The sequence below is a fragment of the Xenopus tropicalis genome, chromosome 3 (assembly GCF_000004195.4).
Source record: "Xenopus tropicalis strain Nigerian chromosome 3, UCB_Xtro_10.0, whole genome shotgun sequence".
Taxonomy (NCBI): Eukaryota; Metazoa; Chordata; class Amphibia; order Anura; family Pipidae; genus Xenopus; species Xenopus tropicalis.
Window position 1 is genome coordinate 145,891,090 of NC_030679.2, and position 11,075 is coordinate 145,902,164.

At 41.1% G+C, this 11,075-nt stretch overlaps 1 protein-coding gene across 1 annotated transcript; it reads left to right on the forward strand.

Moving 5' to 3' along the window:
- Window positions 1-2,038: 2,038 nt before the first annotated feature.
- Window positions 2,039-8,567, forward strand: LOC100493298 (extracellular calcium-sensing receptor-like). Its single transcript, XM_031898272.1, has 6 exons — window positions 2,039-2,184; window positions 2,690-2,986; window positions 4,610-5,432; window positions 6,452-6,679; window positions 6,763-6,886; window positions 7,657-8,567. The coding sequence occupies exons 1-6, from the start codon at window positions 2,039-2,041 to the stop codon at window positions 8,565-8,567; spliced, it is 2,529 nt and encodes an 842-aa protein (XP_031754132.1).
- The last annotated feature ends 2,508 nt before the right edge of the window (window positions 8,568-11,075 follow it).

Sequence of the window (11,075 nt, forward strand, 5' to 3'; positions counted from 1 at the left end):
ACAAATCGTGTGCAAGTTGCGCCCAACTTTTTCAAAGTAGGGATTGTGTCACTGGCAGCCAGTGTGTTTAAAATGGCATCCACATCTGAAGGCTGGGTGCAACCTGCTGAAGGAACCCTGGAGTTATCATCATGTCCAGGGTGGCAGTAGCTCCAGTGTCAATAGACACACTTGGGCACAATTTATCTGAAAAGCAAGATGGAGGCACAAGTATGGAGAGCATTTTTGGATACAAGTATCTTCAGTGAAGTGTCATGGCACAGATACCCATGGGTCATGACTCTGAGGCTTTCATTCCACAAATACCAGACCTGTGAAACAGGAAACTCACAGAAGGGTGAAAGGCATTCTGGGTATTATGGGCTTAGCTGGAGGAAAGGAAATTAGTCTCAATTAAACATACAGTGAGGACTAGCAGTGTAGGGAACTAACAATGGGCAGAAATACATTGAAATTCATGTAAATTTGGCTAAAATTACATTTTCTTTCATTTGCCAATATTTTATTTTTGCCTTTACAACCCTCATAGAAGCAGAGGTGCTGCTGCTCTGCATGTATAAAACATAATAAAGCCCAAAGAGTTGGTGAAATGAGACCTAAGGGAATATCTCTGATCCTCTATGAGAAGGACATAATTGTTTGTTGCATATATATATATATATATAGACAGGCACGGGCGCATCACATCACAGAGACAGAATGAGGTAAGGAGCGAGTGCCGGGTACATGTTCCAGTCAATAGGGGCAGGGGCAGAGCTACAGGGCAGGGAGAGCCGGGGAACTGACAGGGGGCATTTATCATCTTATTTATTTGGATATGTTTTCTCTTTGGTGTTTATTTGTTGGAACTATAGCAGGGTGACTGTTACCCCAATGTTTCTATATATCTGTAACCTTGTTATGGGCTAAGGGGGCCCAGCCTGAAGGCCAGTTAGGGGGGATTTGGGGTGAGTGCTTATTTGTGCCCTGGGTACCCCTGGAACTATAGCAGGGTGACTGTTACCCCAATGTTTCTATATATCTGTAACCTTGTTATGGGCTAAGGGGGCCCAGCCTGAAGGCCAGTTAGGGGGGATTTGGGGTGAGTGCTTATTTGTGCCCTGGGTACCCCTGGAACTATAGCGGGGTGACTGTTACCCCAATGTTTCTATATATCTGTAACCTTGTTATGGGCTAAGGGGGCCCAGCCTGAAGGCCAGTTAGGGGGGATTTGGGGTGAGTGCTTATTTGTGCCCTGGGTACCCCTGGAACTATAGCGGGGTGACTGTTACCCCAATGTTTCTATATATCTGTAACCTTGTTATGGGCTAAGGGGGCCCAGCCTGAAGGCCAGTTAGGGGGGGATTTGGGGTGAGTGCTTATTTGTGCCCTGGGTACCCCTGGAACTATAGCGGGGTGACTGTTACCCCAATGTTTCTATATATCTGTAACCTTGTTATGGGCTAAGGGGGCCCAGGCTGAAGGCCAGTTAGGGGGGGATTTGGGGTGAGTGCTTATTTGTGCCCTGGGTCCCCTGGAACTATAGCAGGGTGACTGTTACCCCAATGTTTCTATATATCTGTAACCTTGTTATGGGCTAAGGGGGCCCAGCCTGAAGGCTAGTTAGGGGGGGATTTGGGGTGAGTGCTTATTTGTGCCCCTGGTACCCCTGGAACTATAGCAGGGTGACTGTTACCCCAATGTTTCTATATATCTGTAACCTTGTTATGGGCTAAGGGGGCCCAGCCTGAAGGCCAGTTAGGGGGGGATTTGGGGTGAGTGCTTATTTGTGCCCTGGGTACCCCTGGAACTATAGCAGGGTGACTGTTACCCCAATGTTTCTATATATCTGTAACCTTGTTATGGGCTAAGGGGGCCCAGGCTGAAGGCCAGTTAGGGGGGGATTTGGGGTGAGTGCTTATTTGTGCCCTGGGTACCCCTGGAACTATAGCAGGGTGACTATTACCCCAAAATCATCTCATTGCATTGCAGGTTGACACCCTATTTCTACAGAACGTTCCTGCACCTCACCCTTACATGCCTTACCCCTGCCTACTATATGGATGGGAACCCCTCAATCTTGGGCTCCCATGGGATTCTGGTACCTGGGGATCTTCTAATGGGAGCAGTGATTCCCATTCACACTGACAGGATTTTCCCCTTGGCCACCTATAAAGAGAAACCAACCCCAGATATCTGCAAAAGGTAAGATTTTTGTTTTTCTGTAAAATTACCTTGTGGAATAACTCTTCCATGTCAAGAAACCAAACTTTGTTTGATTTTATATATTCACATTTATATATACATAATGTTTGCAAGTGTAATGATATGAAATAGTTTCCCTCATTTACAGGAAGCCCTGCTGGAATTACCAGTGACCTCAGGAAGGGATAGGATTCCCATTGGCGCTGATGTACTTGGGGCAGTTACTGCTTTTTGTTTGGGTTGCCACCTTTTTTTATAAAACATTGTTTTTACCAGCCAGGTGGTTACCCTACTCATATCTGATAAAAAGGGAAGGGATCCCATATGCTCAGCTAGTTGAACCCACCTGAAGAAGGCCTCACTGCTTCTAACAGGTGTTTATGTTGAGGAACCCATGAATGAGTATTATTTACTAATGATATTCCTTTAAAAAGAAATGTGACAGCTTTAGCTTAGACGAAAAAATAAAGTTTAAGTGAAATGTTTTTACCTTTTAACCATTTAGGTTCCGCCTTGACTTCTATCAGCAGTTCCAGACCTTCAGGTTTGCGGTGGAAGAGATCAACAGAAACCCTGAACTCCTACCCAACAGTACCCTGGGTTTCTATGTCTATGACTCCTGTGCTGTTCTCCAAAGAGAGTTAGGGGGAACATTATGGATGATAACTGGTCTGAACCAAGTGATACCAAATTACTGCTGCCAGGTACATCCTCCTCTTACTGCTGTCATCGGTCACTCAACATCCACATTCTCTATCCTCGTGGCTCATATCATGGGATTGTACAGATTTCCACAGGTAAGGTTTACTAGGAAGTTTTCATAGACTGCATACAGGAAGTTTACATAGACTGAATACAGGAAGTTAATGTAGACTACTGCGTATATGAAGTTTACATAGACTGCATATAGAACGTTTACATAGACTGCATACAGGAAGTTTACATAGATTGCATAGAGGAAGTTAACAGACTGCATACAGGAAGTTTACATAGATTGCATAGAGGAAGTTAACTTAGACTGCATAGAGGAAGTTTACATAGACTGCATAGAGGAAGTTAATGTAGACTACTGCATACATGAAGTTTACATAGACTGCATATAGAAAGTTTACATAGACTGCATACAGGAGGTTTACATAGATTGCATAGAGAAAGTCAACTTAGACTGCATACAGGAAGTTTACATAGATTGCATAGAGGAAGTTAACTTAGACTGCATACAGGAAATTTACATAGACTGCATACATGAAGTTTACATAGACTGCATATAGAAAGTTTAGATAGACTGCATACAGGAAGTTTACATAGATTGCATACAGGAAGTTAACTTAGAATGCATAGAGGAAGTTTACATAGACTGCATAGAGGAAGTGAATGTAGACTACTGCATGCATGAAGTTTACATAGACTGCATATAGAAAGTTTACATAGACTGCATACAGGAAGTTTACATAGATTGCATAGAGGAAGTTAACTTAGACTGCATACAGGAAGTTTACATAGATTGCATACAGGAAATTTACGTAGACTGCATAGAGGAAGTTACGTAGACTGCATAGAGCAAGTTTGCATAGATTGCATACAGGAAGTTTACATAGACTACATACATGAAGTTTACATAGACTACATACATGAAGTTTACATAGACTGCATATAGAAAGTTTACATAGACTGCATACAGGAAGTTTACATAGATTGCATAGAGGAAGTTAACTTAGACTGCATACAGGAAGTTTACATAGATTGCATAGAGGAAGTTAACTTAGACTGCATACAGGAAATTTACATAGATTGCATACAGGAAGTTTACGTAGACTGCATAGAGGAAGTTTACATAGACTACATACATGAAGTTTACATAGACTACATACATGAAGTTTACATAGACTACTTACATGAAGTTTACATAGACTACATACATGAAGTTTACATAGACTACATACATGAAGTTTACATAGACTACATACATGAAGTTTACATAGACTACTTACATGAAGTTTACATAGACTACATACATGAAGTTTACATAGACTGCAAACAGGAAGTTTATATAGACTGCAAACAGGAAGTTTATATAGACTGCAAACAGGAAGTTTATATAGACTGCATACATCCGTAATACTGAATTGCCTTCAGAAAGCTTTAGATACTTTTTGTCCATACCTTGTGCAAACATATGACAAGAATCCCTGTGTAGGTATCAGCCTTTCAGCCTTCTCCTTCAATATGTCCTTGTCACTATAAGAAGCAAAGCTACTTTCCCTCTACTTTAGTTCAGGGCATTAAAGGCCTTTTATAAGATTTTCAAATCTTCAGCATTTTTCAAACTTGGAGAGTTTATAAATAACTCTAAATGATTTCACATTTCTATAATAAAAATAAAATCTGCTGTATTATAAAGGGGATCTTTTTATCTACAGATTAGCTACTATTCTACCAGCTCTCTCTTGAGTGACAAGAGACAGTTCCCTTCCTTCTTTAGAACCGTCCCAAGTGATGACTTTCAGGCCAGGGGACTGGCACAAATGGTGCTGCATTTTAAATGGAAATGGGTGGGGCTTATAGCTTCTAATGATGATTATGGCACCGAAGTGATAGAGGTCATCAGACAGGAGGTCGTGAAAGAAGGAGCTTGTGTGGCCTACACCGTGTATATTTCAGACAACCTACTTAATCAAAATCTACCAAACATTGTTAAAACAATAAAGAATTCAAGTGCTAATGTCCTAATTGTCTTCTCAGTTGACTTCTACTTATTTCCCCTTCTGGATGAGATGCTGAAACAAAATGTAACTGGAAAAACGTTTGTTGCCAGTGAGGCTTGGTCCATTTCAAACCTTTTAGCAGTGAATAAATATGTCTCCTTACTGTCTGGGACTATAGGCTTTGCCTTTTTCAGCTCTGAAATCAAAGGTCTTCAAGAGTTCCTCAACTCAGTGACTATCTACAATACCCCAGGGATATACTGGGCAAAAGAGTTATGGGAAGAAGTTTTTGGGTGCACATTTGCTGACCAGAAGAACCTCACCGTTACACTGAACATGAAAAAACAATGTACAGGAGAAGAACATCTAAGTTCTGTGCAGAACATCTATAATGATGTGTCCAGATTAAGAGCCTCCTACAATATCTATACTGCGGTGTATGTGATAGCAACAGCTCTGCATGACCTCAGGCAATGCCAGTCCTTGGGTGGAGCCTTGGTTGTAAACAATTGTTTCGATATAGGATATTTCAAACCATGGCAGGTAAAGGAACAGATCAGAATGTTTATTACTTTATGTTATGTTCTTTTAATGCTCATCTTCACTTCTTCCTTATAATTTTTCTATTGAATTTGTTACAAGTATGTGTCTGATGGAGACACTTTGCTTCAGGTTTATGCTCTCCTTTTTAGGTTTCCAAGGAAAACCTTATTTTTACTTTTCACTTTGACTTCATGACTTCCACCAAGTGGAAGTAACCAGTGGAACCAGGGGTGTAGTGCAACTGCAACTCACTGTAGCTGTGTGCAGTGCAATTTAGCAATAATGGACACCAGAAGGTTGTTGCAGTTGAACAATAGAACTGGTTTATTGTCAGAGACAATCAATGTGCAGGGTTATTGCAATATACTCACATACTGATGTTATATGATAGTACTCCCTGAGGACAGCCAAGAAAGAATGCACACCGGTTTATCCCACCTCCTTTAGAGTCTAGGCAGGGTAAATGCACCTTGTCAGTTTGGCACCCCTATGGAAGCAGTCTGGATAGATACTCAAACCTCAGGTTGAATACCTCTAGCTTTAAGAGTCCTCCATCTGACTGTGGTTCAGGGTTTAGATACTGCCTGTCTCCTATGTCTTAACCGTGGCCCTATGCTGAGGCAACATTGCCTGTATGGAAGGGTACCCCCAGCTGCTTTCCTTGGTGGAGCCCAAACTGCTCTTTCTTCCTTCCCTCTCTATCTCACTTTCCTAGAATGTGCTCCACAGGAGTAACTATCTAACTGGTCCTCGTTCATGGGGTCCCTGTCCCTGACTTCACTAGGGTAGGTGATGACTCTAGGGTAAATTATGGCTTTACTGGGGCCCTGTTGATCCCAGGCTCAGTGGACCTTCACTTGAGATTAGTAGAATTTTAATGAAATTTTTGCATACATTCTGAAATGTTCTATAATTTAGATAAAATTCAAATTTATCGGAAAATTGTTTAGTAAATGGGTCCCTTAGTATCATCAGTGTTTATCTTGACATAAATTTTAATATATTTTACCTTTCTGCAGCTGATGAGTTATTTTAGGAAAGTCCGAGTAACACTGAACAACGCTCAAGAAGTTTTCTTTGATAAGGATGGAAACCCACCAGCTATTTATGATATAGTCAACTGGCAGTTGGGATCGGATGGAACCATCAAGCAAGTGAAAGTGGGAAGCTACAACACTATGAATTCTTCTGGGGATGTATTCAGCATCAATACCACATTGATATGGTGGGCTACAGGGAATCAGGGGGTAGGTGATCACATAGGACTTCAACAAGAAAGTCAACTTTTTGCCCTGACTTTGGTTTGATAATTGACTTTATTTCTTCCAAGGTTCCAAATTCTGTTTGCAGTCAGAGTTGTCCAGAGGGGTTCAAACAATCCTTAAAAGAAGGAGAGCCAGTGTGCTGCTTTCAGTGTAGCCCCTGTGCTCAAGGTGAGATCTCCAATCAGACAAGTGAGTAAAACATAATGGGGGGGGGGGAATGTAGTAAAAGAGAAAACATCCATAATGTGAAAATTTATGCTTTTAGGTCAGGGGCCCCCAACCTTTCTTACCCGGGAGCCACATTCAAATGTAAAAAGACTTGGGGAGCAACACAAGCACCATAAAAGTTCATGGAGGTGCCAAATAAGGGCTGTGATTGGCTATTAGGGGCCTCTATGCATCCTATCAGCTTACAGGGGGCTTTATTTGGTAGGAAATCTTGTTTTTATTCAACCAAAACTTGCCCCCAAGTCAGGAATTCAAACATAACTCCCTGGTTTGGGGGCACTGAGAGCAACAGCCAAGGGGTTGGGGAGCAACATGTTACCCCTGAGCCACTGGTTAGATCACTGGTTGAGATCACTGGTCTAAGCTAAAGCTGTCACATTTCTTTTTTCTTATTTAAATATTTTTTTCCCCATTTACAACTTTTATTCCATCATTCCATTATGAAATTCCAATTATCTTTAGTTTGCAATGTTTTATTCTGTTTATGTGTTTTATTGCATAGGGGTCTATATATATTAAGCCCATACAGGTTGGACTATGTTTTCCTGACTGAACGACTGATTTATTGAATAATTATACATTTGATTAGTCAAGAGCATGAAAACTCAAATACTTTTGCTCTCTGTGAAAAGTGCCCCTGTGCATCTAAACGTAGGGCGGCCTGTTATTCAGTAATGGATACAAGTCTTTATTTCTGGAATGAGCTACTTTTTATTTTTTGTACTTTTCAGATGCCATTGAGTGCTGGAAGTGCCCCTGGGACATGTGGCCCAACAGTAAAAGAGACAGATGCTTTCTAAAACCCATTGAGTTTCTTTCCTATGAGGATTACTTGGGCATCACCCTGGCAACAATCAGTACTTTCTCCTCTATGGTCCCAATTTCTGTCTTTCGGCTTTTCATTCAGTATAAATCCACCCCAATTGTGAGAGCCAATAACTATTCAGTGAGTTGTATTCTCTTAGTATCTCTGTCTTTCTGCTTCCTCTGTGCTTTGGCTTTCATTGGTTACCCCCAACCTGAGAAGTGCCTTCTGCGCCAGGCGGCATTTGGCCTTGTCTTTACCCTCTGTGTATCCTGCATTTTGGCCAAAACTGTTATTGTTGTTTTTGCCTTCATGGCCACTAAACCCGGGAGCAGCCTCAAAAAATGGACAACTCCCCGTGTGCCCTACATGATCATTATTTGTTGCACCTTCATACAACTCACTTTGTGTGTGTTTTGGTTGACCATCTCCCCTCCTTTCCTCCAGTTCAATATTGAAGCCAAACCAGGAATCATTGTTGTAGAGTGCAACGAAAATTCTCCATTTGCCTTCTGGTGCATGCTGGGATATCTTGGATTTTTAGCCACTGTCAGTTTCACTGTAGCTTTCCTGGCCAGGAGGCTCCCAGACAACTTCAATGAGGCCAAACTAATAACATTCAGCATGTTGGCCTTCCTCAGTGTGTGGGTGTACTTTATCCCAGCCTCTCTCAGTGCCCAGGGCAAGTATACTGTTGCCATGGAGATCTTTGCCATTCTGACTTCCAGTTGGGCCCTTGTGTTCTGCATGTTCCTCCCCAAATGTTTCATCATATTGTTCAGACCCGACATGAACTCTAGAGACAACTTCATGAGGAAGGAGGGAGGAGGGAAATAAGAAAAAAAGTAATTGTATAATTTACACAATGTTATCCCAATGGTTTGTTTCACAATAAAAAAAATTCACTTATTGCCTAAATAAACTTTTAACAAAACTATATTTAGGACTTGTAGAGTCAACATATCAGATCAGTGTTGTCCCTTGACTCTAGGACTTTTTATATTGTTTTATATGTTTCGGCTTCTAGGCAATCAAAGCAGATAACATTTCCACCACTGGTAAGTGGGTAGCGGTGTCTTGAAAGTCTAAAATTAGAATTTGTTTCCTTCCAGCCAACGGTACACGTTGGACTAATATAATGGAAGAAATGGAGAAGTTGAAGAGGTTGGATTGGGAGGCAAAATTTGAAAATAAATTGAAAAAAGATGGTAGCCATTTTGATAGTGAGCCAGATCCAACTGTGATAGGTACTAATAGTGATGCTGTAGGTGAGTCAGATAGCAGAAGGCATTGACATGGAAAGTTAGTTAGAAATTATTCCTGTATATCAGAAATAATCACTTCAAGAGAGAATAGCCAAGAGAAAATAGTTATAGAAAAGTAGAAGAAAATGAGGCATAAGTGAAGGAATAACTACTAATTATGGCATTTTTTACTCAAATGAATATGTCCTAGAATGTATTTAGAATGTATTTAGAATGTGTTTAGAAGAGCAATGGATTGGTTAAGGTAAAGAATGCCCCAGGTCCAGGTGGAATTATGGGAAAAGTTCTATAAGACCTACAAGCACCTTTTGACCCCAGTTACGATGGATGCCTTAACTCCCTCCATGAGATTATCCTCTTTGGTGTTGTTATCATTATATCTCAGTAATGCTAAGGCTTTTGACTGAGTGGATCATCAATACCTATGGGCTCCCTTGTGTAAGTGTAAGGCGTAGGGAGGGTGAAAGCTTTCTTTGTAAAAGTTGGCCCTGGTGAAAACTCAAGGGTTGAGGCTGGGTGAGCCAGGGTTGTACTCTGAATACATTACTGCATGTTTTTATGATAGATCAGTTCTTGTAGATTGGACTTGGAGCACCTCTAAGCCTCTCATTGTCTGCTTCTGTAGTAAGTTGCCTACACAGACAGTGTCTTTGTTGTCGTCCTAAAGCTTTCTCTAAGGCCTCCATTAAAGTTAAGTTCAATGGTTGTGAAATTTTGGAGAGAAGCCAATGCAAAACTAAACTGGGGTCAAAACCTGATGCTGTAAATGCAAGACCATGGTAATGGGAAGATAGAAATTGTCCCCAATGGAAAAGGTCACCGAGGTTTATCTGGTTCTGCCCCCCCTTTATGTAGCCTCTGATTACCCCTTAACCTAGTAAATTTTAGTTCCAAATTTAAAAAAGACTTGCACCAACATACCCTCTCTGTACTTACCTTCTCCCTGTGTTTAACCCTAGCAGTGTGACAGAACCAGCCTTGCCTCCAGCCAGAACTTCAAAAGGACCATTTCCAACTTAAATCAACAAGTTTTTACTCATATTGCAATTCACTATTCCAGTAGCTCCAGTGTCAATAGACACACTTGGGCACAATTTAGCTGAAAAGCAAGGTGGAGGCACTTAGTACAACTATGGAGAGCATTTTTGGATACAAGTATCTTAAATAAAGCGTCAATGCACAGACACCCATGGGTCATTACTTTAATTCCACAAATACCAGACCTGTGAAGCAGGAAACTCACAGGAAAATGAAAGGCATTCTGGGTATTATGGTCTTAGCTGGAGGAAAGGACATTGGTCTCAATTATACATACAGTCAGGACTAGCAGTGTGGGGAATAAGCAAGGGGCATAAAATCCATTGACATTTATATAAACTTGGCTACAATTACACATGATAAAGCCCAAAGAGTTGGTGAAATGAGACCTAAGGGAATATCTCTGATCCTCTATGAGAAGGACATAATTGTTTGTTGCATATATATATATAGACAGACAGGCACGGGCGCATCACATCACAGAGACAGAATGAGGTAAGGAGCGAGTGCCGGGTACATGTTCCAGTCAATAGGGGCAGGGGCAGAGCTACAGGGCAGGGAGAGCCGGGGAACTGACAGGGGGCATTTATCATCTTATTTACTTGTACAGGTATAGGACCTTTTATCCAGAATGCTCAGGACCAAGGTTATTCCGGATAAGGGGTCTTTCTGTAATTTGGATCTCCATACCTTAAGTCTACTAAAAAATCAATAAAACATGAATTAAACCCAATAGGGCTGTTCTGCCCCAATAAGGGGTAATTATATCTTAGTTGGGATCAAGTGCAGGTACTGTTTTATTATTACAGAGAAAAGGGAATCATTTAACCATTAAATAAACCCAATAGGGCTGTTCTGCCCCCAATAAGGGGTAATTATATCTTAGTTGGGATCAAGTACAGGTACTGTTTTATTATTACAGAGAAAAGGGAATCATTTAACCATTAAATAAACCCAATATGGCTGTTCTGCCCCCAATAAGGGGTAATTATATCTTAGTTGGGATCAAGTGCAGGTACTGTTTTATTATTACAGAGAAAAG

Bases quoted from the DNA above. Each gene is read 5' to 3' on its own strand.
- LOC100493298 (XM_031898272.1), top strand. From the start codon at position 2,039: ATGGATGGGAACCCCTCAATCTTGGGCTCCCATGGGATTCTGGTACCT. The intron at 2,987-4,609 runs GTTTACTAGGAA...TCTACAGATTAG, and splicing joins TACAGATTTCCACAGGTAAG to CTACTATTCTACCAGCTCTC. The intron at 6,887-7,656 runs GTGAGTAAAACA...TGTACTTTTCAG, and splicing joins TGAGATCTCCAATCAGACAA to ATGCCATTGAGTGCTGGAAG.